This window comes from Phalacrocorax carbo, chromosome 5 (genome assembly GCF_963921805.1).
Source record: "Phalacrocorax carbo chromosome 5, bPhaCar2.1, whole genome shotgun sequence".
In the NCBI taxonomy this organism is placed as follows: Eukaryota; Metazoa; Chordata; class Aves; order Suliformes; family Phalacrocoracidae; genus Phalacrocorax; species Phalacrocorax carbo.
In genome coordinates this window covers 26,048,964-26,074,195 of record NC_087517.1, presented here as the reverse complement: position 1 = coordinate 26,074,195, position 25,232 = coordinate 26,048,964, and the positions used below count along the sequence as shown (strand labels likewise).

Sequence of the window (25,232 nt, the reverse complement as noted above, 5' to 3'; positions counted from 1 at the left end):
AATCATTGATGGTTACTTTTGCATTCAACTTCTCTAAGGAAAAAGTTTTGTAAAGGTGATGGTAGAACATATGTTTAGATACATAGAAGTGTCAGGTATAGTTATATAACTACTGTTTATATATGTTCGGGAAGAACTAATTATGTAACATACATGAACTGAATATTTCAAAGGAGCAAAAAATCACTTTGCTATATTTCTAAATTGTGCATCACAGAAGAAGTCTGGGGTTCTTTTCTCCTATCCTTTTGTTTCTATTTATATTTTCCTTAGATTTGACTATAAAATTGAGTAAATTTATTTTCTAATATATTACTGTAGAATGTCATCATGCTTCAGCATGATGCTGCTCTACTTTAGGCTGTTACCACAAGAGATGAATGCTCAGTGGATTGCCTGTAGATCCAAATCATGTTTTTAAAAAAAGAAAAAAATGTTTGCAGGAATGACTGTTTTTCCTGCTGCTCCACATTTTCCCTTCGTGTTTTTATATTTTTCAAAATTCTCCTACTTTTAATCTTACTGCTGTGGTAGGCTTAAAAGCCCCGCATAAGAAAGAAGGGCAACTGGCTGTGAAGAGGCAGCAGTGGTGCTGAAAATACATTAAGCACCAAACCAAAATTATCTGTTGCAGTAATTCTGAATAGTAATTGAATAATCTTCTGAAAAGTGTGATAATTAAATTGAGGGCATCACCTTTTATGAAATTATCTTTGAAGAAAAGGAAAAAAAGAGCTCTCATATTCAAAACCTTTGCTTAAGCCTTGAACAAGCTCTGGTTAAATAATCAGTGTGTGGTCCCTTAAGAGAAACAATCATTTTGGTAATTGCCCAATTCTTTGGGGACAGCAGGCACACTTATTTCAGTTTTAGTTAAGAAACTGCTACCCTGTTAGAAAGAACATTGGTCTTGTAGCCAATGAAAGCCCATCAGCGTAACAGTCGTCGACACTCACACTGATGTTAGCCAGCTTAACTAAAAGTATGTGGGGTGAGTTAAGGTTTGCAAGGCTTCATGTTGGTACTCTTTTTACTTCACTGAGAATTACATTTTACTGCACCGAATACCTGCTTCATTCAGTAAGTCCTAAAGGAATCTTCTTTTTTGATGAAATCTATGATATAACATGAAATTGAGTGTGAAAAGTAATGGTTTGCTAGTAATGTCTAATGTGTTAAGTCTCATTCAGTAATTTTACATTTGCTGTACTCGTGCTGTTCCAAGCAGTGATGCCTGTGAGAAGTGCAGGCCTGGCAGCTCCAGGATCCCCACTAGTAATTTACCAGAACAGGAGGGCTCTGTGCAGCTTCCGTATAGTGGTGGAATGGGTCTCTTCAGCATCTTGCTATGAGCTGGAGAGGCTCTGCTCTTGTCACCTAAATAGCTTTGTCCAGAACAAGTTGCTTCATACTCTTGCTTAGGTATCTGGTCTTCCTAGATTTACTCCTTGTAGTAAGAGCGTGTTGTAGTCATCTAGGTCACAGCAGTGCTGTAATACCCATTTTATGTGTGTGTTCACTGCTAAAATATTTATTGTTTGTGGGTTAGAGAAAAAGGTTTTATCAGTTGGAGATGCGTTGCTCAACTCCTCTCTTGCCTTTCCCATGTAGTGTCTTAACATTGAAAATGATAACCTGGCTGAGGTAAGCACGATCACGAGCCCTGAAACCAAGCCATCAGAGATGCACAACAGCTACAATTACTACAGCTCGTTACCCGTCATGAGAAAAGATGTTAACTGCGGTCCTGATTTCCTGGATGGTATCGAGGGCCCCTTTTCCAGCATTTTGCCACCAGAAGACACCAGCCAGCTGAGTGTGAGCTCTTTAAATGACATGTCCCCTTCAAACTCTGATTTCTGTGAGGATTTCTACACCACCTTTATTGACACAAAGGCAAACAGTGACACAGCAACAACAAACACTATCAGTCAATCACTTGCGGAAATTCTAAGTGAACCTATTGATCTTTCTGATTTCTCACTGTGTAAAGCTTTTAATGGCAACCACTCAGGAACCATACCAGAATGTAATGATTCTGACTCTGGGATTTCGTTGAATGCAAGTTCTAGTGTAGCATCGCCTGAACACTCTGTTGAATCATCTGTCTATGGAGATAAGACTCTCGGTTGTAGCGATTCTGAAATGGAAGACCTGGATAGCGCTCCTGGAAGCGTGCCGCAGAGCAATGCTAGCGTATACTCCCTGCAGTTCCAGGACCAAGTGTTTTCCTCTGTGGGGCCAAGCACTCAAACACCTAATTTGCAGTCTACAAACACACCAAAGAAAGAACCCCCTGCCGGTCCAGGCCACCCCAAAGCTCTGTTCACAAAAGATAAACCTTCAGGCTGCCTTGAAACTCATCTCACAAGAGATGAGCAAAGAGCAAAAGCTCTGCAGATCCCTTTTCCTGTTGAAAAAATAATCAATCTCCCTGTTGATGACTTCAATGAAATGATGTCTAAGGAGCAGTTCAGTGAAGCCCAGGTTGCACTGATTCGAGATATACGCAGGAGAGGCAAAAACAAAGTGGCTGCTCAAAATTGCCGTAAGAGAAAACTGGAAAATATAGTGGAACTGGAGCAAGACTTGAGTAACCTAAAAGATGAGAAAGAGAAATTGCTGAAGGAGAAAGGAGAGCATGACAAAAGCCTTCGGCAAATGAAAAAGCAGCTAACCACCTTGTACCTTGAGGTCTTCAGCATGCTACGTGACGAAGATGGGAAGTCTTACTCTCCTAGTGAATATTCGCTGCAGCAAACTAGAGACGGCAATGTCTTCCTTGTTCCTAAAAGCAAGAAGTCGGAGCCTAAACTTTGAAGGGCGGCACAGCTGGCTACTGTTGTCCGAGCTGTTATTTTTATATCATTATCCTGATAGTTTTTACTATGAGGTGGAATGCAGAATTAGGTATATTTTCCAAGTAATACTATGCAATGATAATTTTAAAGTTCATAATTAGTTTATGGAAGATGCAGGTTTAAAATAGTGTAATGCAGATGGATGTATGCAAAATTTGTAATCTCACTTTTATAACAGATGTTTCCTTCTTAGATCACCACTTTGACTAGTTTCCACATACATGTAAATATTTAAAGATACCATATTTATATACTGTTCCTATCTCTTGTTATATTCATAGATTTGATATATATAAAAATGATTTTAGCCTTTGAAATATTTCTTGCAAGACGAACAGTATGGCTTCTGATTTTTTTATAAATATGCAGTAGTGTTTGTTTCCCATTTCTTACCCATTTATACTTGCTTCATATTTAAGATATTTTAATTTAGTATGAAGGTTGATACTTAATGTTTGATTTTGATTTATCAGTTCATTAACATTTTAAGTGTTCATGTAACAAACATCCTGGGTATTTAAGCATATATCACGCAGCATTGGCAGTGTTACTAACGTCTGTTCAGTGTGATGTTAACTGCTGTTTGGAAGGACTGTGTAACACAAAGTGAAGGTTCGAGTCTATGCTAAGTTTACATAATTTTTGTTTTGCTCTTTGAACACTACTTAAATTTATGATGAGGTCTTTCCTCCAAAGGCATGTAAAATCTCTTAATTCAACACTGTCAGCATTATGCATTTTCCAACTAAAAATTCTGTACACTTTTGAGTAATTGGTCTAGAAACACACCCTGTGTCTCCGCCTCTGATCAGTGACCATCGTTTGTCACTGCTATTATTTTGGAGCTTACGGAGGAAGGCATACCGACTGCCCACCAACTGCACAGTTTGGAACCTGTGCTCAATTAACTGAAAAGCACTGTGATTTATAAGAGAATAAAAATTGGGCAATATATAGCATTGCTTTGTTTACTTTTCAACTGGACTCAGTGTACTTGATCAGTGTGGATTTTTTGAATATGGAAAATGTGTAATTTGAAATATGCATTAAAAACATATCTTATTCCTTCATTTTCCCTATGAAACTTCTAAAAGGCATTTGTAATCTGAAATGTGTTTTTCTGCCACTGATTTTTCTATGTCATTTTAGGAATATTTGGTCTATTACCATATTATGCATCATTTCATATAGTATAATAAACACCATTGTTTTGCAAGACCTTATGGTATGGTTGGTTTTCTTTAAAGAAGGAATTGGAGTTACTGAAAAAGGGTAGACATTTAATAAAGTTAAACCCTTTTCCTATAAAGAGGGGCATCAGATTAGGAAACCAGCCTTCCATTAGCTCAATACTCACAAAGTCAGAGGAATGCTAAATAAAATGATACAGTTGTTGGTGAATGCAGTCTTGAGGTTTTTATTTCCCAAATGTTTTAGCTGTGCTGGAGTTGCATATCCAGCAGAAACCATTTCCTGTTGTAACTGGCCATGAAAACCAAAGGAACAATGTTAGATTATCATAACCCCACTTCTGTACTGTATCACTTTTTATGGATCTTCTTAGTGTCCTTAAAAAAAAAAAAACCAACAAACCCCAGTGCTGAGGCAGTAGGGAAAGCCATAGTTCTGGTGACTATTATTGTGTCACAGGATGCTGTGGAAGGGCTTCTGCATTTGACTGTTCTGTTTGCTGCTTCCATACAACACCCCAGTGACGCTGAGCCCTCTCACCTGAATAGCATTAACTACCTTGGAGCCTACAATTATGTAGGTACCGGTTTTGCTTTTCCCTGTATGCACACAATTTCAGACACCATTTTATTGTCCAGCTGGGCACAACTCTTCACAAATAATTTTTTATTTCTAATCCATGTCATTCATCTTCCTGTTAGCTCATTTACTGATTCTGAATAGCAGAGGCCTCTCTAGTACCTGGTACAAACTCTTTCTCTGCCTTCCCCATCTGCAGCGCACCCATAGCTAACCAGAGAAGAGCAGAGGCAGGAAAGCAGAGAGGTAACAGTTTCACCAGGAAGGTAGTTGTGCTCCAGGGCACTGCAATGCCAGGAACCGTGATCCTGTAGACAATATCCTCTTTAAAAGGCAAGTGTAATGGCCAAGTGCCAGTACCAGAAGAAAGTCTTTGGTACGTAAACCTGGGCCTATGAGATGTTCCAACCCTGGAAAAGTAACAGCTTCATACACAACTCCTCGTACTGTGTTACATTTTGTAGGGTAGGACTCACAGCAAGTATCTGAGGCAGCGGATACAGCAAAGTTAGGGGAAAAAAGAGTTTTCCAACATCCCCGGAAGTGCTAGGAACCCTGCCCGTTACATCAGATAGTAACATTTGTGTTTTTGCAGAAGACCTTGGGAAATGTAAATCCAGGTGACCCAACTCACCCTTTGAGGCCGCTTACCTTGTTTATACTGACCTTCTTCCTCGCTAAGGGCATGTCAGCCCATCCCACTGCAGAGTCTGTGACATACTCCAAGCGCAAGAACACTCCTCTTATTGGAGCAAATGGTCAATACCAACAGTTAAAAACCTAGAGGCTGGGTTTGCTGGGCGAAGCAGGTGTATTTGCTCCAGCCAATGAGCAGCCAGCTAAACTAAATCAAAGATACTGCAGCAGGGAGGGGTATTTTCTTGCTGCTGCTGTTCAAATGTGCCCCTGTTGACTTTGCCACCAGTACTACCAAGGAGGGAAAACACCCCTCACCACTGCCAAGCCCAGGTGACCACTGGGGGAATGTGAGAGACTGCTGCCATTTACAGCAAGGGGATCTAATCTATATTTAAGGATGGCAATTTCAGAGCAAAAGCAGCATTAAGGAGGAAGCACACTGAGCGACGGCCCTGGACAGTCTTTCAAAACCAGCACACAGTAGCTCTAATACACTGGCAGGTCTGATGGCAAAGCACAGAGAACCTGAAGAGGAAGAGCTCCTGGGTTCCCCCCTACCCCTAACTAGGCTATCAAATGTCAGGCTTACAGAGAAAAACGTTCTAACTGTAATATTAATGCTTAATTACACATGGGCTATATAAACAGCTGAAGGCAAACAGCATTCATACAGCCTTTGCAGGGGCTGTTGTATTTGTACTACCCCCAGGTCTAAAACCTAACACAGGGATACTTATTCCATTGCAAAGATGAAAAAGAGCAACAACAAGCTGCCTGCAGTTAATGCAGAAGCCTCAAATTCCAGCAGGCAAAGAATCAGGCTGCAGTAACTTGGACCATGACAACACACATTCAGTTTAAACCAGTATTTTTCACACCACGAAGACAGTGAATGTTGTACTCGCATCCAAACGCCCAACATCGCTAAGGGAAAAAACACACTCCACATTGCGTTAGTTTGTATGTGTGAAAACATCAGATCAAACACTCTATCCTTCATTTTATTATTGTTACTGAGGTACAGAGTATGTTCCCAAGCCTGAGAGTGACTAGTGACATTGCCAAGTCTGATGCATCACAATGCTGACCTCATGCACTGACAAGGCTCCACATGGAGACCATTTATTTCTTGATCAAAACATTCAGTTTTCAAGCTATTAAAAGTGAAGTGGAGGAGCTGGGCTGAACCAAGGGTTTCTGACTTGCAGTCCCACGGTGAAAAGATGATCCTGTAACTCACAATGTGTTGCAATAATTAAAGACCACTTTGTGTTCCTCACAGCGCTAAAAAAAGGTCATGGCAACACATTTTAGATTGTAAGTCATTTGACAATGTACACTTTATTCTGATACAAAATTGAAGTATTTTAACAAATTTCAATCCATTATGGACTATACTGAAATGTTTAATTTCCATGCTATTTTTAAACTTGTTTAACCACAAGTTCTAAGATTTCAGCACACTAGCACCATTGCTCTTGAAGTCTTTGCCAGTTATTACAATATATTATTCTGTTTCCAATCTTGCGATATTATCTTCTACATGAAGGCCATTTTTCTTCTACGGAGATACTTGGATTACTTTAGTTCAGGATAAAGCTAATCTTAGATAGAGATGTCAACCTGTAGCACCCACAGCAGAAAAAGAATCAACCATCAGATATCTGAATTGTAGAGATACCGAAGATTTTTCATGCTCCACACAATTTAAGACACAAACACTCGTCAGAGACCACAGACCAATCAGTGAATATTCCACCGCAGCGCAGACAGTATATGAAAACATCTTAACATCTTAAACACAGGAACCAAAGACAGCAAGTCAGTACATCACACAGTCAATGCTTGAAAGAGTAGGAGCATTCCCCTTCCCGACTTTAAATATTTAAAGAATATCAGTTAGGGCGCTGTGTTGAATTTCAGCGCTCTGTAACAACAAAACACTTACCACACCTGCACCAGCCCTGGGCCCCTTTTCGGGAAATACATTTTTACTACCTGGAAGTACCGTTGGCTTTTAGATTAACGCACAGGTATAAGGTATCAAACAAACTTCTGTAGAACTGCAGCTTAGGGACCAACGCTTCGTTAACTTCACATTTTTACATCTCCACCTACACTTACAGCTGCTATTTTCAATAGCAGCCACTACAGCAAAATGTAGCTGTGAAACAATATTCTTAACTCTTGGAAGATACACTTGGCCAAGTACTCCTTAAGGATGCGTTTATCTTTGACAAGGCTTCTTTCTGAACAAATTGGGGTATGAATAATTGAAATTAAGCAAATTAGTCTAACAAGAGTGTTGTAAATCCAAGTGTGAAAATAATTGTAGCAGCGAACATCTGGTTCTATACGTGGTGCAAAAAGACCCCTCCAGAGCACAGAACAAGCCTGCAACAATGTGGAATCCTCTATTGTTAAGGTAGAGCTTTGCTCTATATGCAGGCCTAGTAACAGGGAGCAAACTAGAAAGAGTTTTTGTTAAAACTTACTTTTGATAAAACATTTTCAAGATTTTGCTGTTAAAAAATCAGAAGGTTCCCCCTCCCCCGAAGTACAAAAGTGTTTGCCCTCAGCCGAGTGCTATCCTAAGGCACACTAACACTTCGCCCCGTTACGTGTTGCTACGTACAGATGCCTGGGTGAGCTCACAAGAGCAACTCTGCCTAGCAGAGGAAAAGCAAAGGTTTTCCACCTCTAGGTGTTAGGAAGCAAGCATGTCACCTCAGCAACATGCTGGCTACCACGCTGCACTGTGGAGAGACCCTGACCTTACTGCAGAAGTTTTAAATCTTGGCTCACCCTTGGCCAGCCAAACACATTTGCCAGCATTTTCTAAAAATACACACAGTCATTGTGAGATCTCCGTTAAGCAGCTCCTGAAGGTATGAAAATCTCAACATTGCCATTGTAAATCACTTCCAAGCTAACTTTTAATTGTACGTTAAGCATCAAGAGTTTGCTTTCTGGATGTTTGCAGACAGCAGGTAAACAAGTTTAAATGCTTGAATAAGTCTGTGAACATGCCTAAGCCCTGGGTTAAACTGAGATGCAGGGGTTCCATTTGACTATTTTCTGAGTAACTGAAGCATAACCAATGCTAAAACAGAAATCCACTTCACTGAAAATAATGCACAGGCTCAGAAATGTGTTAAGTTTAAATAGGTACTAGACCACCATATAAAAGGGGTTAAAAATATCCCAAGCCCAGAACAACCGAAGATGCAGAAAAGGGAATACATGTTCCAAGAGTTAAGAACCAGTGTGCACAAAAGCAGATTCCATGAAGAGTTCTTTCATCACCATTCATCTGTATAAATGCAGTTGTGCTTTCAGCCAGGTGTCACGTGACAGTATTGGCCCCCCCCGAACTACCCTGCCTGAAAGCACCAAAAATCTGAAAGGGAACTCTTTGGAGATAAATAGAAACCCACCTGGAAAGCCAAGACTAATTTATTAGGAGGGAAACCACTGCTCTGGCCAAGGCAAAGTGCCTTCCCAGAATTACTGCAGCAGCAGCGCATCAGACACTGCCGAGAACCGTGATGACCCACTTCTGTGTCCTCGCCTTTCTGGGCTCCTGTAAGGTGTCTCTTTCTATCACAAGGCACTGAATAATTTCTCAAAACCCCCACGGCACACCCCCCAGGGAAACCAGAGCACATATTTCAACACATTTATCATTTCTGCCTCGTTGATCTCAGACACACAGCAATTTTGTACCTGCCAGGAACAGAAGATTCTTCAATAGCAATTATGCCAGCAAGCAAGCCTCATCCAGAGCAGGCAGCGCTGGATGACACATGCTGGAATACTTGCTCCTTAGTACTTAAGGCTTTCCTTGACATTAAAAGGCTGGCAAAGGAAAGCCTAGAAGGAAACAAGGGTTAAACAAGTGGTTTACTATACACTACAAATCTTACCCAGTCAGAAACCTTCAACTGAAGAGGATGTGCAAGACATTCCCCATTTTGTCAAGCAGCAGCTTCTCATTCAACCTGAAAATTAAAGAAATTACTCTTACCTTGTTTAAAAACCTCCCGCTACTCTTTTTAATTCATGAAAAATTTAAAGGCAAACCTTACCTATGCTCATTGCCCTTCCTTTCAGGTCTAAACGCTAGACCTATTGATTTTGAGTCAACTCAAGTAGCTATCACTCAAGGAGGTTCCAAAAGGTGAAGAACTCTTGCTAGACTTTCTTCGATATTTCAGCTGTGATAAGCAGATTTAACTAGCCTTTGGAAAGCTGCTCACTATCAGCACAGTATCTTATGCCTTCACTTTTCTGGAAGTTGAAGCTGTTGCTCCTGCTGCCTTGTCATTCTTTAATTATGCTGACTTCTCCATACACAATAGGCTGCTGAAGTCCTGTCTCCTTAGCAAAGTATGGATCACAGAAGTACGTCCTAGGTTCTTTAAGGCTGGTTAATCACTGTCCTTACGCTTTTCCACATCACAAACGACAGCTAAGCTACCCCGCCCGCCTACAAAGCCGTCACTTACATCCATCTCTTAAAAGGCTGCATACAGATCTTGTTCATAAAGTTTATTACGACACTATTTTTCAAAGTTAACATTGTTGTCACAGTACAGCTACAAGAGGCCCTGTTAAAAAGAACACTGTCAATACATTCTAAAAAAATTTAGAAATAGCAGATCAATTGTCAGAAGGGACATCAACCCCATCCTCCAGTTGCCCCTGCAATCAGGTGCAGGCCCCAAGTACAAGTCTACAAGTCTTCTAGGCGTAGTAACGTGCAAAACAAGTCGGTAGTTAGGTGGCTCACTCCCTAGTGAGTTGTGGTTTAGTTTCCAATGTTTTCAAACTCCAAATGGGTTGTTTATAAAATGCCTTTATTGAAATACAGCCTCCCCCCCACCCCAAGCCCAAATTAATATGTACAACAACAGAAGCGTTCACTAAATCACCCATTCTTGCTTTAACTTTAGAGATATTTTAGAACTCCACAGAAAAGAATAAGCAGACTTTGAAATCCAGTTTGGAGGCTACCATCTTGACATCGGTTCCTTCTTTTAGTGTACTGTGGTCTAAATACACTCCAATAACAGCGTTTAAAATAACATAGTTTAATTAATTTTTTTTTCAAACAACACACTCATTTTTCTACTACTTCTTAAAATTTTAATTCATTATTAATATGACTGATTATGCCTTGAGCCATTTCATACATCTTTGCAGATTCATTCCTACACTGGAATCGCATTTACCTTATACTGCACATTGACCCAGAAGTGAAACAGGTGTGAGTAATTCCAATACCATATTGCCAAGTGTCTGAGTATTTCTTCTATTGACTGGGCCCCTACTCCTCTGAATCTGAATTGAGAGAAAGCACTGTCCTGGCAACAGTCGAGAGAGAATTTGCATCAGCTGAGCAAAGGACAGACTGTAGTGCCTTAATTTGGGGGTCTCAAGTGAGAATTAAGTACACTTTCTAGCCATATGTGCTGATAAGATTTGCTACTCCAGTGCATCAAACCAAATCGTAACACACTATCGTTCTACCTGTGGAAGCTCGAGACTGTACCGTTCTACGTTGTGGGAAGTGTTTCTAGTCAGTAAAATACAACTAGGTCGTGTTTGGCTTTATCTTCAAGCTCTCAGCTGAGTGTAGACATTCACAAGGGAAAAAGCTTGGAAACTATACTACTTAAAGCCCATCGTGAACGGGCTTTTGGAACGCGTTACCTGGGACTGTCAGTGATTACACCTGCGCTACCCTTGGCTCCCAGTCAGAAGAATGTGTCCAGAAAATTGCCTAGGGTGCATGCAAGAAAGTATATAGCCATTAAGTTATTGAGGAACATACCTATTACTCTCACTATGACGCCTTGTTTAATTGAAACAGCGCAGTCTGGTGCGAGGGAGAGGGAAACGGGGACAAAGGAAAGGGATGAAAATTCCAAGCCGCCCTCCCCAAAGTATAGTTTTATTGAAACAGAATCATTGTATATCCCAAGGAAACAGGCACTTGATTTCCCCCCCACCTTAACTTCTCGGGAAGTACAATAAATATAAAGGTAAAAAGCAAGTTTCTTTTTTCTCTTCACCCAAGACTTAAGCGACTGCAGTTATCCCTTATACATCTCAAATGAGACGGGAGACAGCTTTCATGTGTCTAAAGTTGGTCTTGTTAAAATATTTATCATGCCTTATTTTCTTGAAGCGCTAGTACTAATACAGAACTACAAATTAAAAAAATATGCACAAACCAAAAAGTAATTTGAAATTTTCATTAAGGTAAAGCTTAGTTCTATAATTCACAAACACTAATTTGAGTAACTCAATCCTAGTTATACATCTAAACAAACTATAATGCAACATACAGATGTTCTCCCTCTGTATGCCTATGTAACTCATGTCAATGACAGTTACATATATACACTGAGACTAGACCCCTTAAGACTGCAAATCAATAGGTGTTTCTATTGTTAACTTTAAATTAATACAAAATAGTAATTGAGAAATGCATTAATCCTCTCTATTAACTAACAAGGAAACACCCTAAACTACATTTTATTTCTGTTATAGAGTTCTCTGTACTAAATGTGGAAAAACTGAACTACACAAATATTGAAAAGTTAAAAATTCCTTAATTTGTTTATTCCTGGTACCACTACCACAATTTACAGGGCAATATACCTGATGTAATGGGAAAATAAAAAGAAAAAAGAAAGACAAAGCTACAACAGATAAAGACCTCAGGAATGTACATCTAATCGACACTACATTGCATTAATCAATAGCTGCACTTTTTGCAAACTGTGGCTATGACAGTCCTGAACAAGAAGGGTTTCCTGTTTAAGCTGCAGTAACTTTTCTGACTATGGATCATCGTTCCTTCTGTGGCAGATTTTACAGTTCCTCTAATGCATTTGGGACGACTGTCTCAAAGTAACCTGCAGCTTTCCTGACAACTCCTCGCTCTCTCTCCTGCTAAGAACTGTAGCCTGTTGAATACAGGATAAGAAAATTATTACTCTCAGTGAACAGTTGTACATTATTAATCATCATTAAAAATATGCATTACACCTACCCTTTTTCTGGTAGCATTTTTAGAATCTTCTACCACCATAGCCCCCACTTCCACTTCCAGATCCATAACCACCTACAAAAGACAGGGTATGTATTGAAATACAACAACCACAACGACTTTTAAACCAAAAAAATATTTGCCATTCAAAATTGTATTTACCACCATAGGGACTGCCTGAACTTCTGCCACCAAAGCTGCCACCACCTTTCATGGGACCATAGTTAGACTGCTGTTGTCCACTGTAATTGCCAAAATCATTATAGTTTCCACTTCCACCATAATTACCTGAAACAAATGCAGATTTATAAAGCCACTTCTGTTCAACACCGAGGACATGAAGCTTGCCTAATTGTGACAGCCAGCACAAATGTAAATTATAATTGTTTAAAGCACTTTAAAATAGAATTGCAAGTACTTTGCATGCTACCTCTACTCGCCATGCACAAATGAGAGAAGTCCCTTAGCACTTTGAAGATGCGAAACTGGTATTTCACTGGTGATGAAAATCATCAGGCTACATCATTGATACAGGTTTGAGCAGGCAATTTGAAGTTAACACACAAGGCCAAATTTAAGGCCTCCAAACTCAGAAGAGCCCGTGGGTTTCACTGCCATTTTCCACTGCCTGCCACTTTGCATGTCTGACAATAATGTAAGTTACACACAATTTATTTGCTCTAAAAAGGAGCAGAACTGTAACAGACATGCTGCGTATACACATCAGAGCGGACAAAGTATGCAGCAGATTTTGCTGCTTAACTCCCCAAACTTGCACTAGGTCCTGCAAGTTCTTACTGTTCCTTCTCCAACAATTCTAGTATAGCACCTAAGCTGGTTTTGTATTTGTGGGATACCCTTCCCAGAAACATCCTGACTATTATTTAAGGCTTCTATAGAAGTTACCCCAGATTTAAAAATTCACTTTATCATTCAGAAATCCTTGCAGGGAAATTAATACTGACAATGTAGAACACAGCTAAACTGATCATATGACATGACATAGCTAGCTGTATTTGGTTAGATATTAACACAGATTTTAAATATACTCAAAGCTTTACTTTTTTACAGCCCTAACTAGTGTATTATAATTATGCAATTTCCAGTTAGTCTAATGAAACGTGTAACTGGCAAAAGAATTGCTTCTATAGAAGTAACTGGAGTAGCTCATTTCACAGGCAAACAAGAAAAAAAGCTTATAGAAACTTAGACATACAGTCCTCACCAAGGAGTACGTGACCTACGTGATGTGAACTGGTATCTGACAGCAACAGTAATTCAAATGGTGAGAAGTTTAAGAATTCTCCTACTCTGCCTTCACGCACAGATTTATAGCTGCTGCTTTTTGAAAAACAAGTCCTAGGCAGACCAATGTTGTATAGCGTATCAAAGCTGATCCAGAGAAAAATAACTTCCCTTATGTAATGTGCAATTCTGCATTAAGACCTAATTGTTCAACTCCTTTTATGCAGTATCATACTTTGGGCATCGTACAACTCAGACCTGCCTAAAAAAAAAAGGTGTCTAATTAAAGCTGGCATCTTACCACCACCAAAATTTCCACCTTCATTGTAGCCATCATATCCTCCTCCTCCACCTCCATATCCACCACCTGGGTTTCCATATCCTGGTCCTCCACCACCACCATAACCTCCTCTGCTGCCATAGCCAGGACCACCTCCATAGTTGCCACCTTTGAATAAAAGAAAGGAGTTAAACTAAACACACCCAAGTTAAATAATGGTAAGAAAAGGTCTATTTAACAAAAAAACCCCACAACAAATACACACAGTAAAAATGTTCCACAGTGTTTTCCCGATATTACATTTTATCTAAACCATTTAGTCCAAACAAGAAGTACCCCATTCGTTCACGTATACCTTTGAAGCACGATACTTAGAAGTTTATTCTCGCTCACAAGAACACATAGACATGCTGCTACCATCACCACCCATTACATGTCATAACTGCCTCTTTACATAAATGGCTTTGTCAGTACTGTCTATCATCCTCTTCACTCCTCTGAACTGAAATGACTCAGTAGGCAAAGCCCTCAGAAGAATTCTAGTTTACAGTTTTTATCTAGATGTACAGCTTTATTTACACGTGTCAAAGCTACTGGACATTCTTTGTTTCTAGTCACATGAAGCACATCTGAAAGACTTAGTATTCCAGATGCTGATGTGGTCTCCAACATTTTGATGGAGTAGTTCTGAACTAGGAAATAGTTCCAAAGAACTCACCATCACTACATATAACTGCTTTAGAATCAGGACATAAGTAACTACATGCTACTTCCCTTGTTTCCCACCCTCCCCCTCCCGCTCCCCCCCAAAGCTACTTCTGCAGTGGTAATTTCCACAGTTGTCCTCAAATGCATTTTGGATACTCATCCAAAATTCATAATGAAGAAGATACTACTGAGCCATGAAAAGTCTCCCACTTGATTGAAAATATTTCTGGTATGTTAGCTGGTCACTGCTTTAATTCAGTTTTAGTTGTCTCAACTGACACCAGAATCTTCATTTAGTTCTCAATAACCATAAACAGCTGCTCTATGACCTCATGGCATGAGGTTATTTAAAGGGTAAATACAGAGTAGTACTTTTTTTTCTACCCATCATTTTGTGGGGAAAACCCTTTAACTCTCCACACCTCCACAATGTAGAAAACTATCACCAAAGTACACTTGTTTCCAAGGTGAAGACAAGACTTACAGCCAGTTATAATGTTGGGGGGGGAAGAGTGAACAATACACTTACCATCACCAAATCCATTGTATCCGTCACCACCCCCAAAGCTTCCTCTGCTCCCACCACCGCCACCACCACCCCCATAGCCTCCTGGAACACAAAACAGATGAGAATATTTTCCTGAACACATGTGTTAAGTGTTTAAGCCAACTGACACAGGAAAAAAATAGAAATAACATTCTATATAAACATTCCAGTCATTTACCTCTTCCACCAAAGTTTCCTCCTCGGCCAAAGTTCCCTCCACCGCCTCCGAAGTTTCCACGACCCATGAAGTTGCCTGAGCCACCCCCACGACCTACAAAATATTTTACTTTAATTACATTAATTGAAAGCCAGTTGCATAAAATAACCATGCGCAACTCCAAACTCACCTCTCTGAGAGCTAGCAGTCTGCATCTCTTGTTTTGAGAGTGCTTTTTTCACTTCACAGTTATGTCCATTTATAGTATGATATTTCTGAACTAGAGAAAGTTGTGAAATAGCAGAGTTAGAAAGTCAAATCACTGAAAGCAATATGCTGAAAAACTCCCATAGAAAGCTACTGTAAGGCACGACCACACTTTTAAAAGTAACATTAAACCTACCCCATCTCTTACAATAAACAAGCAATTGATTATGACAACATCTTACATTGCACTGCTGTTCTGAAATCTAATGTTACACTTTTATCCCATAAGTCATTTCTCATTAAAGAGTTACATACCAACAATTTTATCAACGGTATCATGATCATCAAAAGTTACAAAAGCGAAGCCTCTTTTCTTTCCGCTTTGTCTGTCTTCCATGACTTCTATGGTTTCAATTTTGCCATATTTTTCAAAGTACTCCCTTAAGTTATATTCTTCGGTATCTTCTTTAATTCCACCAACAAATATTTTCTTTACTGTGAGATGCGCCCCAGGCTTTACAGAATCCTACAACACCAAAAATGACATTCAGTGTTTTTAATTATTACAGAGATTAGGAAATAAGGTTAACTGAAACACTAACTTACCTCCCTTGAAACTGCTCTCTTTGGTTCAACCACTCGTCCATCAACCTTATGAGGTCGAGCACTCATGGCAGCATCCACCTCCTCCACACAAGAGTAAGTCACAAAGCCGAAACCTCTGGAACGTTTTGTTTGTGGGTCTCTCATCACCTGCAAAAACATTGGGGATCCTCTGAATTTCTGCACTAGATTCAGTACCTATACCCTTTCAAAAGCAGAAACTAATATTTGACACCTTACCACACAGTCTGTAAGTGTGCCCCATTTTTCAAAGTGCTCTCTCAAGCTATCATCTGTTGTTTCAAAGCTCAGACCTCCAATGAACAGCTTTCTCAACTGCTCCGGCTCCTTTGGCTCATGGCCCTACAAAATCAAAAAACAACAATACATTTTGAATACAAACCACAGAGCTAAAATTTCACAGAATTACTAAAAATTATATGTGCACATTATAACTACAAATCAGTTGAATACATTTACATAAAAACAATGATTTCTAATGGGTTTAGACAGCAGCATAGTAAACACTTAATGAGGTGTGATTTTAATTAAAACACTAACTAACTAACAACTTAAGAGTTCTCAAATGCAAACACCAGTAAAGAGATTTCAATATACTAAATAATTTGATTGTTCCCCACCCCCATGGAAGTGCATTCACTTTATGCCTCTATCTGATGTTCGAGTTGCATATTGCTCTGTAGGGATTAGCAATGAAGCACTGCTAGATAAAGGGAAGTTCTAACGCTTTATGAAGCGTAATCATGAGGAACTAAAAAAAGTTTAAGAACACAGTGTAGAAGAAAAAAGGTTATTGTCAAAACTGAGTGTCTAGTCTTTTGTGATATCCATTCTGACAGGTTATTTTTATGCATTTTGAATAAATTTATTTTTAATTCCTTAAAATAGTAATTTTGGAAGGTGAGTGCATGCAAGCAAGTAGAAATATACATGTGGTTTCCAGTGTTATGGGAAATACCTCTGAAATGTGAAGCAACATGGATTTATGTCTTACAGATAAAAAAACAAGTCTTGAGTAATGACTAATCAATGACCAGTAGTGGGTACAACTACTGGAATAAGACTGGTATCTTAGCAAGCATTGTAAAGCAAACAAGTTTAATTGAATCTCTTGACAATATCAACCATACAACCAGTCACATTTTTAAATATGTGCTAATTTTCAGAGCCCAGTTTTCTATACCACAGTTAAAGTGGGCTTACAAGTGCATAAGTGTTTCTGCTCTCTTTCAGTGTTGCATGATTTTTTTTTAGTTAGGCAGGGAATATCCCTGTGTATCTGACAGGAGTTTATGAAAAATTATTTTACAACTTTCTCCCGTCCCCAAGACAGAGAAGTCTTACAAAAAGCAACCAGATTAAAATCTTATTTAGCAAGCAGGTACTTCTGTGCATGTAAAACACTCCACAAAAAGGTGCTGGCTAGCTATGCTGCGTATGACTTCAATTCTGCAGCATGAACGCCTAACAGGCTTCACTGTTTCTGCTGCAGTGGGTTAACCTAGACTAGATGCAGCATTAGCCTGGGCTGAACTACGTAAAACCAGCTGCAGACTTCTACATGTAGAAGTCTTTCTTCAAACCTGAATGTGAAGTATTTAATCTCTAGCACAGTTTAAATAAAAGGAGTGGTGGTGCTAGGGTGGGTCAGAAAAGCATACATCCCTTTGAATGCAACACAACCACTCTAAAGAGCAATGAATATTGTGAAGCAATACATGGCAATAAAAGAGAATTTCTGAATTATATTCCACTTTAGGAAAATATTGGTTTATAATGTTCAGGTTGTACTACAGGAAACAACATCTAAGATTATTAAAAGCTGGCTGGCAAGTAGATCCCTGCTCTTACACCTGCTAAACTTAGCGACAAAGAGCCCCAGCATTCCTAGTAACAAGTTTCTATTTAAAGCACTAACTTTGTTACTACAGGAACATTATATAAATGATTGACAGTCAATAGTCCTGTGACTACAAAGTAAAGCTTTTTTTCTACAGTCTTCCAAGTAGTCTAGACTACAGAAGTATAATAAGAAAAAAATCTCCCTTTTAACTATACATAAACTTAAAATCTTACAGGGTTAACACACCCACTTATACAGAAACTACTTTAGGTTAAGTGAAATATTGTCTTCTGTTACTAATTGCATTTTTTTTTTAATCAACTGACACTAATTAATTTTTAGCTGGGTTATGTTAAAGCTGGGAATATTAAATGCTTCAAACTCTCCTATGCATATTAAAGGAAATCTATTATATAAAACTATAGAGTTTAGACTTCTCCAAAACCAAAAACCTATATATGGAGAAACCGGACAGACATTTTACAGTTCTCTGACACCCCTCAAGGCTACAGGGTTTTCAGTTAGCAACTCAGACTGCTTCTACCTTAAAAGAATGACCACAGAACTCTTCAGGTCACTCCTGAAAGGAAAAGTGAAGTCCTTTTCTGCCTATTTTTATTATGTGCACAGAAACAGCCATTCTCATATGGGACGAACAACAATTGCTGTCACAGCTTCTCTCTCCTATCGGAGAGCGATTATCCTCAGCACACACCTATGTTACAGGAACTCTCCACAGGAATAAATGGCAACATTTTCTTCGGGAATTAGTTGGGGTTTTTCAGGCATTTTGTTCTCACTGGGGATAAGCATTTATAGGGTTTTCAGGGGTCTGTCCTCTGTCACACAAGATGTTGTTTCTCAGTCCTGCTGCTGCAAGCTAGTTTTAATAGCAGCCTTTCCTGTGCAGCAATCCTTGCACAACACATCTCTCCCTCCCTAGCCTAACTACCCCACTGTTTCAAGATCAGCAGGCTACCTCCCACTCAGCTGATACCGCGGGCCAGCCCGCCATTTTGCAGCGCTCCTTTGGTCGGGGGGGGGGGGGGGAAGAGGCGGAGCAGTAAGAATGCCTTGCCGGCCCGTAGCCAGCAAGGGGCTTAATTTCTCCCCCTAAACAGTTTAAAGGACTTCCCAAACATATTAATAGGCTCTGAGGAGGCGTGGAACTTTCTTTGCAGCCTTGCCTAGTGACTTCCTCCCTCACGCCAGAGCTCTGCGCAGCACCGACCGCCTCCATTTTGTGAGCGATCTCGCCTCCTCCACCCTCAATATGGAGCCGGAGGGGCGGGGCCTCGGGGGCGCGGGAACGCGCGCGCGTAACAGCGCGGTCCCGCCGCCCTTGCCCGAGCTGGGGCGGGTAAGGGGGACCCAGCGCTCGGGTCTGCAGAGGCAGCCCAGGAGGAAGGCAGGGAGAAGCCAGCATTGCGGGGGAGCATCTGGTTCCTTCTCCTCTGCTCACCCTTTCTTGCCATCAAAATCGAACTACTGGTTCCTACGTCCTACCTAAAACCCCAACACTCAGCACGGTCTAACTGTACCTCTCCCAGAAAAGAGGAAAAAAATGGCAAGTAGCAACCCCCCGGGATTCCTGTGAAAAACTGATCTTTGCAGAAATCCCAGGACCTTTTGAAAATGTTGCTGCAGATACACACTGCCTCTATTCTGAATTTGCTATAAACTTAACTTTCATATGGCAAGGGTTTTGAATGATCAGCCTTTTGGAGCTGCAGTATTTCTCTCTAAAGGCACTGTTTTCAGGTGGAGTCCTCCCATGCAGTGTACCTCTATGAACACCAGCAAGCGTCCACAAAATACCTGGCGCCACACCCAGGTTTATCTGCAGCTAAACCTGTAAGATGAAACTCCTCTGTCCCCAGGCAGTTTAATCCTTCACTGCCTTCTGAAAGGGGAAAGCTTACAGACAACTGGGGCCTCACCAACTTTCCCTGTGAAACATTTTTTCTAGAAACTTAATAGCTTTTAAGTACATCCCTGGCCAAGCTACTTTTGTAAACTACAAGAGCTTATTAAGTAGACAGCTGAGCAACCCGAGTTACATTCTATCCAAAGTCCAAGAGCAGTGAGACAGTTGCAACATTCCTTCCAGAAGGACTTTACACACCATACTTCAATACAAAATAACCATATGCTACCAGATACATGCAACTCAGACAAGGTTTGTTCTTAGCTCAAGTGTGCAGGCCCTCCCACATTACAGTAGTGTGTCGTTCCAGAAAAAGTTTCTTTGAACTAGCTAAAATATTCAGGCACCCTGGAAAAGTAATGTTAGAAAGCAAACGAATAAAAATGAACAATCAGAAAATGTCTCAGTTATAAGCTACAGAAGCATATTTAATACCCTTGTTGCTGATCTTAGCATTGAGTTTATTTTCTGAAGGGTATCAAGACTTTTTATTCCCCCCTCCCATTTCCACACCCTGCCCCAAAGTAACTAGCTCCCATCCTCCCAGAACAGCCCCAACATCTTCTCTATACTACGCACCTTATTCAGTCTACGGTATTTCTGCTAGAAGCAAAAGAAAACAGTTATTTTTACTTAGTACAGCCTCACTTTCATTTGCAGTGACTATTAGGCAACCATTCTTATTAAAAAAAAAAAAAGAACCTGTCTTCATTCCCACTAAGAACAGGACTTTGAAGATAGGAAGGTATCAAGTTCCTGCTGACACTCTGGGGATGCATGAATTTCTTAAAAAAATAATTACACCTCACTTTAATCACAAACATACATTTAATCAGTTTTGTTATAACAGAAAACTAGAAAAGCAAAATTTCCCCACTATGCTTAACACCCCACCCCTTAAAATTTTAAGTAATATACTGCAATTTAAAGTTACTCTGCTAATATGGGGATGAAGAAGGTAGAAAAAAAGCTATGAATTAATACATCAGATAGAAATGGTTAAGTTTTGTTTGTCTTTACCCCTTAAAGCTACTCTTAAAATAATAATAATAAAAAAAGGCAATCCTCTCACCTGTGAGGATCGTCTTCCTTTCCTCTTGTAGTCTTCCACATCTCTCTCTTCCTTAAGAGCAGCCATTTTGGAAGGGTACTCTAACTCAGCCTTTCTTTTAGATCTAGGAAACCTAGAAAACAGGTTGGATAAGTCAGTACTTACCCCAAGTCCTGTGAAGCAGGGCCCTCTTTGGATGCAACGCAAGGGTGTGGCTTTACAGGAGGAAACAGGAGAGGGGTGAAAGTAGAAAAAAAATAAGTATTTAAAAGGGTAGAGTTAAAACCCTCAAACTCTTTTGCTCATGATTGAGAAGAGGTGAAGAGGGAACATCTGCTATCCTAGTAAAGGTCTTTTTACAACTCTTGGAATAACTAGGTACAACCTAGAGCTAAAATCTGTAGAAAACAACCTATGTCCATTATGGTCTTTCAGAACTATCATGAACACAACTGATATTGTACAATGCTACAGGGCAGGCAAATTTCACCTTTGATAACCAAACCCTCTACATTAATAAAATTCTACTTCTCTAGCTTTTAAATCCAAAAATGTTTAACATTTTGCAAACACTGCTTGTTAGAATTATGTGTAACCTATTGTAACCAGTGATCCAGCAGCCTACAAAACTGGAAACTGGAACACTAGAGGATGTGTTAAATGTTTTCTGTATTTAAAAATATTTTCCACTAACACCAGTGCAAGAACCCTTTACTGATCCTATTCTTGCAGCATTGGAAACTACAACACTTGACCCTCAGCAATCTATAGCACTAGCCATCTGCATTACTTTTGCTTCCAAGCGATGTATTTAATTACTACCCTGTACTTTCTATTTACATGCCCAACTTTTCAAAATAAATGTTATGTACGTATCACTACAAAAATAAAGTATTTCACAAGATAAGCTCAGTGAATGAATCCATACCTAAGCGTTCAAACAAAACGAATCATGTTCCCTTTAGTCTTTATTATTTCAAGTTTCCTAAGATCATTCAGTTACCTAATTTGTCTTACTACACTGTATGAGTATCTTTGGCTACAGTTCATCACTACTTTGGATATTTTTTGAAACTTTATTACAGTAGCCAAAATAGAATACAGCCAACTAAATCAAACGTTCCTGTGAACGGACATTTGTGCTGCATTAACATCATTGATATTTACAAAATTAGGTGTATATTTTGGTGGTTTTTTTTGTTTGAGTTGAGGTTTTTAGTGGGGATTTTGCTGTTTGGGTTTGGTTTTCTTTGTTTTGCTGGTTGGTTGGTTTTTTTTTTAAGTTTAACTCCTGCAAATACTGGATAGGGAAAGGCAGGCAGGTCTCTACTGCCAACCAATATGTACTGTTATTAAATAATAATTTTCACTCTGAAAAAAATTCCATGTCAAAAACCAGTTTCAAATTAAACTCAACTGTGAAATCATGAGTAGCACAATTTAATGTATTAACAATTTTAAAGGTTTCATGTAATACAAACACTTTGATTTTACTATCTTCAGTTCCTCTCTACACAGTGTTAAACCTGCTCTTGAAATCCTTTAAATCAAACATCAGTTTGACTTAGGAGGTATTAGGATACTAAGAATTTCAACTGAGCTGCTCAATTCCTTAAGTCATACAGAGGATATATGACACAGATCATTAACAATTCAGGGACATTTTAAGAAGCAGCTGTATAGCAAAATAAAACTTTGGGAATTGTTAGGGAGGAAAGGGAAAAGCCTATGTAAATAATTTTTAAGTAATGAAAAGTATGCAATCCCTCTCTGATTCTGTCACCTGCTGCCTTCCCCAACGAGGCTCCATGCTGGCCAACATAAAGCTCTCAGACATGGTCTCTGCCACGAGGGCCTCTGAAGGCCACAACGGTCAAAAGGAGTTGTCTCTCCTTGCTGATGCATACCATCAGCCGAAGTGGAACACAGCCCCGTCCAGCCCTATTCCTGCTTTGTCTCATAGAAAGTTGTTAAAAATAGCTGCCAATATTGGCTTTTTTATACTTAACATCAACAAAATACTATATTCAACTCTACATAAAAACATTCAAAACAAAATTTTATCAGCCGAGTTAAACTAGCATTGAAACAGTTGTGTACTGCAACTGAACTACAGAACTGAAAGCAGTCTCAGAACAAATCTGTTAGTTACGAGCAGAAAGTCACTAGGAGATGCCTTGTTACTCAAAGGAACTTACAATGGCTACTGTATCTCTTACAGGCACAAGTAGGATAAGAGGTGAAACACACATTCTAAAGATTGGAGTTCACCTATCCATTCGGAGAATACTATGCAGATATATTGGTCTTTTTTGTAAATAGCTGAAGTTGGGCCTAATGTAAATACAGCATGTCGCGCCAAACCTAAGAGTTAAAGTAGCAAAATAATAGCTTTTCAGCTCTAAGTGTGTTGGTAATTTATTCCCAATGCCAACAGAAACGTCTGCTGGGAAAAAAAAACCAAGGTGGTATTAGCTTAATAACTTAAGTGACGGGCTTCCAAGCTTTACTGAAGCACATTCAAATGCTTTAAACTCACTATCCCTCCCAGTTGTCAACCTATTCAACAGTCCTGAAGCAGCTAAAACAATTGCTTATATGGAAAAGTTATTTTCAGCTGTTTTGCTAAGGGATCCAGTTTCTTCTCTGCTTTTAATGAAGCATCAGAAAATAGGACGACCTGCTGGTTTCTCTGTTCTAAATTCTCTAAGGTTTCAGCCTGTAATGAAGGGGGTCAAACTAAAAAAAAAAAACCAAAACCAAAAACCCTGCAACATTTTTGCTCCCCACACTTTACTTGAAGTACTTGAGCAAAAAACCGTAGGTTTTGAGGAGAGAGGAAGGAAAAGCAAGGAGGGATATCGTGACAGTATTTCCCATGCGGTGTGGATGATGCCCCAGTGTGCATTTGATCTCGACTTCCTTCAAGTTGAGGAAATTCTGAATCAAGGTTTGTGCAAGACTGCTTCTTCGCATTGCTCACCAGAATCATGGCAGGATGCCACCGAATGTCGTGGCTCTTATGCACGCGTGGTTGGGGGAGTGAAGAAAGGGAAATAGGAAACTCCGAGAGAGCTCTGCACCTCCCGGGCAGCAAAGGCTCGCTACACGTACTAACTCCCCTCGGGAAGGGGGTGAGGGATATTGGGGAGGTGCTGCAAAGTGTACCAGCATTCCTCAGCGAGAAGCCGGGCAAGGCACAAAACAACCGTAATGCTTTAAAAGCCTCTTCTTCCCAGGAAAATAAGTGGGAAAAGAACATCCCTAGCGCACTATCCCGGGAAGCTTACATGGGGGACCACCCAGGGAGGACCGAACAATGACACATGCATGTGTGGGACTCGCCTCTCCCCACTCTCGCCCAAATAGGCGCCTAAGCATTTCGGTGTCCTCCGGGATAGCTGAGGAGGACTCTGCTACCCACAACGCTGTCCCAGAGCGAGAGCCAAGCCTCCCGCACTCGCCCACGCTGTGGAGCGCAGCGAAATGGCGGCCGCAGCCGCCGCGCCCGAGGGGCCGCACGGCGGAAGCGCAGCCTCTCCCGCACCCCCCCTCTTCCTGCCAGCGGCCGCCATTGTGGGCCAATGCACCATGTCGCAGGGAAAAAGCAGCCAGGAGCGCGGCAGAAAAGGCTCAGAAGGAGGCGGCGGGAACCGCGATGGGCGCCCTACGCGCCGCGCCAGCCCGCCGCGCCCAGCGCTGCCGCGTCCTACCCGGGGAGGGTTAAAACGGCTGCCGCAGGGGGTCCGAGGGGGCCGCTCCGCCTCCCCTGCCGCCCCCGCTGGGCCCAGCCAGCCCCGCTCCCTCCGCGCGGCGGGCCGTTACCTCCATTTTGTGACCGGGCTCGCCTCCCTCGGTATCAATATGGAGCCGAAAGGAAGACGAGGGGGAGGGCGGAGGGGGCGTCACGTGGCGAGAAGGCCGGCTCCAGCCACAGCGCGACAGGGCGGGAAGGGAGGGGGAGGGGAGAGCTGGCAGCCCAGGTCGCGCGCGCGCAGCGGCCGTTACCGCTTTCTTCTCAGCGCTCGTCGCGCCGCCCCTCCCCCCCGCCTACCGCGAGCCCCGCGCCGCGCTCGGCGGAGCGGCCCCTTCCCCACCGGGAGATTGGAGAAGGATGATGAGGAGGGAGTTGGGGGGGGGTGAAAGAAGATGAGGTATAACCGTGCCAGCCTCCAGCGAAGCGCCTTCCCGCCCGCCTCGGTCCCGCGCCGGCAGCCGGCCCCGCGCACTAACCGCCGCCCGCTGTGAAGTAGGCGGTGCCGCCGCACAGCCGTCACTGCTGCGCAGGGGCGGGAACCGCCTCCCCGCGCCAC

General features: G+C 41.0%; 2 protein-coding genes and 1 long non-coding RNA gene across 19 annotated transcripts in view; 2 read left to right on the top strand and 1 right to left on the bottom strand.

The window, feature by feature from the left end:
• NFE2L2 (NFE2 like bZIP transcription factor 2) overlaps positions 1 to 4,079 on the top strand; it is a 26,456-nt gene extending 22,377 nt beyond the window's left edge. For all 3 annotated transcript variants that reach the window (XM_064451685.1, XM_064451684.1, XM_064451686.1), the window contains exon 5: positions 1,612 to 4,079. In XM_064451685.1, the coding sequence (XP_064307755.1) occupies positions 1,612 to 2,820 (1,209 nt within the window). In that variant the 3' untranslated portion in view covers positions 2,821 to 4,079. The remainder of the gene's footprint in view (positions 1 to 1,611) is intronic.
• On the bottom strand, positions 3,086 to 25,180 carry HNRNPA3 (heterogeneous nuclear ribonucleoprotein A3). 15 transcript variants are annotated; one of them, XR_010373022.1, is made up of 14 exons: positions 25,081 to 25,180; positions 20,941 to 21,052; positions 20,448 to 20,471; positions 16,318 to 16,440; positions 16,081 to 16,227; positions 15,790 to 16,000; positions 15,458 to 15,547; positions 15,289 to 15,396; positions 15,093 to 15,203; positions 13,877 to 14,023; positions 12,493 to 12,618; positions 12,334 to 12,405; positions 9,197 to 9,271; positions 3,086 to 6,554 (listed from the first exon to the last, which is right to left on the bottom strand). XR_010373022.1 is itself a non-coding variant. In XM_064451688.1 (13 exons), the coding sequence occupies exons 2-12, from the start codon at positions 21,004 to 21,006 to the stop codon at positions 12,353 to 12,355; spliced, it is 1,206 nt and encodes a 401-aa protein (XP_064307758.1). In that variant the 5' UTR covers positions 21,007 to 21,052; positions 25,081 to 25,180; the 3' UTR covers positions 6,579 to 9,271; positions 12,334 to 12,352. The 15 variants fall into 15 exon arrangements, 12 of the variants coding, with proteins under 12 accessions (XP_064307758.1, XP_064307768.1, XP_064307769.1 ...); XR_010373023.1 differs by having other exon boundaries at positions 3,086 to 6,499; XR_010373021.1 differs by lacking the exon at positions 3,086 to 6,554 and adding an exon at positions 6,579 to 6,893.
• The window catches only part of LOC135313388 (uncharacterized), a 95,178-nt gene continuing 95,108 nt past the window's right edge, over positions 25,163 to 25,232 (top strand). The window contains exon 1 of the long non-coding RNA XR_010373024.1: positions 25,163 to 25,232. This is a non-coding gene — a long non-coding RNA (uncharacterized LOC135313388).

Coding starts and splice junctions, on each gene's coding strand:
- HNRNPA3 (XM_064451688.1), bottom strand. CDS start 21,006: ATGGCTGCTCTTAAGGAAGAGAGAGATGTGGAAGACTACAAGAGGAAA. Junction 16,441..20,447: donor AATACCGTAGACTGAATAAG/GTGCGTAGTATA, acceptor TTGATTTTGTAG/GGCCATGAGCCAAAGGAGCC. Junction 16,001..16,080: donor AGAGAGCAGTTTCAAGGGAG/GTAAGTTAGTGT, acceptor TTGGTGTTGTAG/GATTCTGTAAAGCCTGGGGC.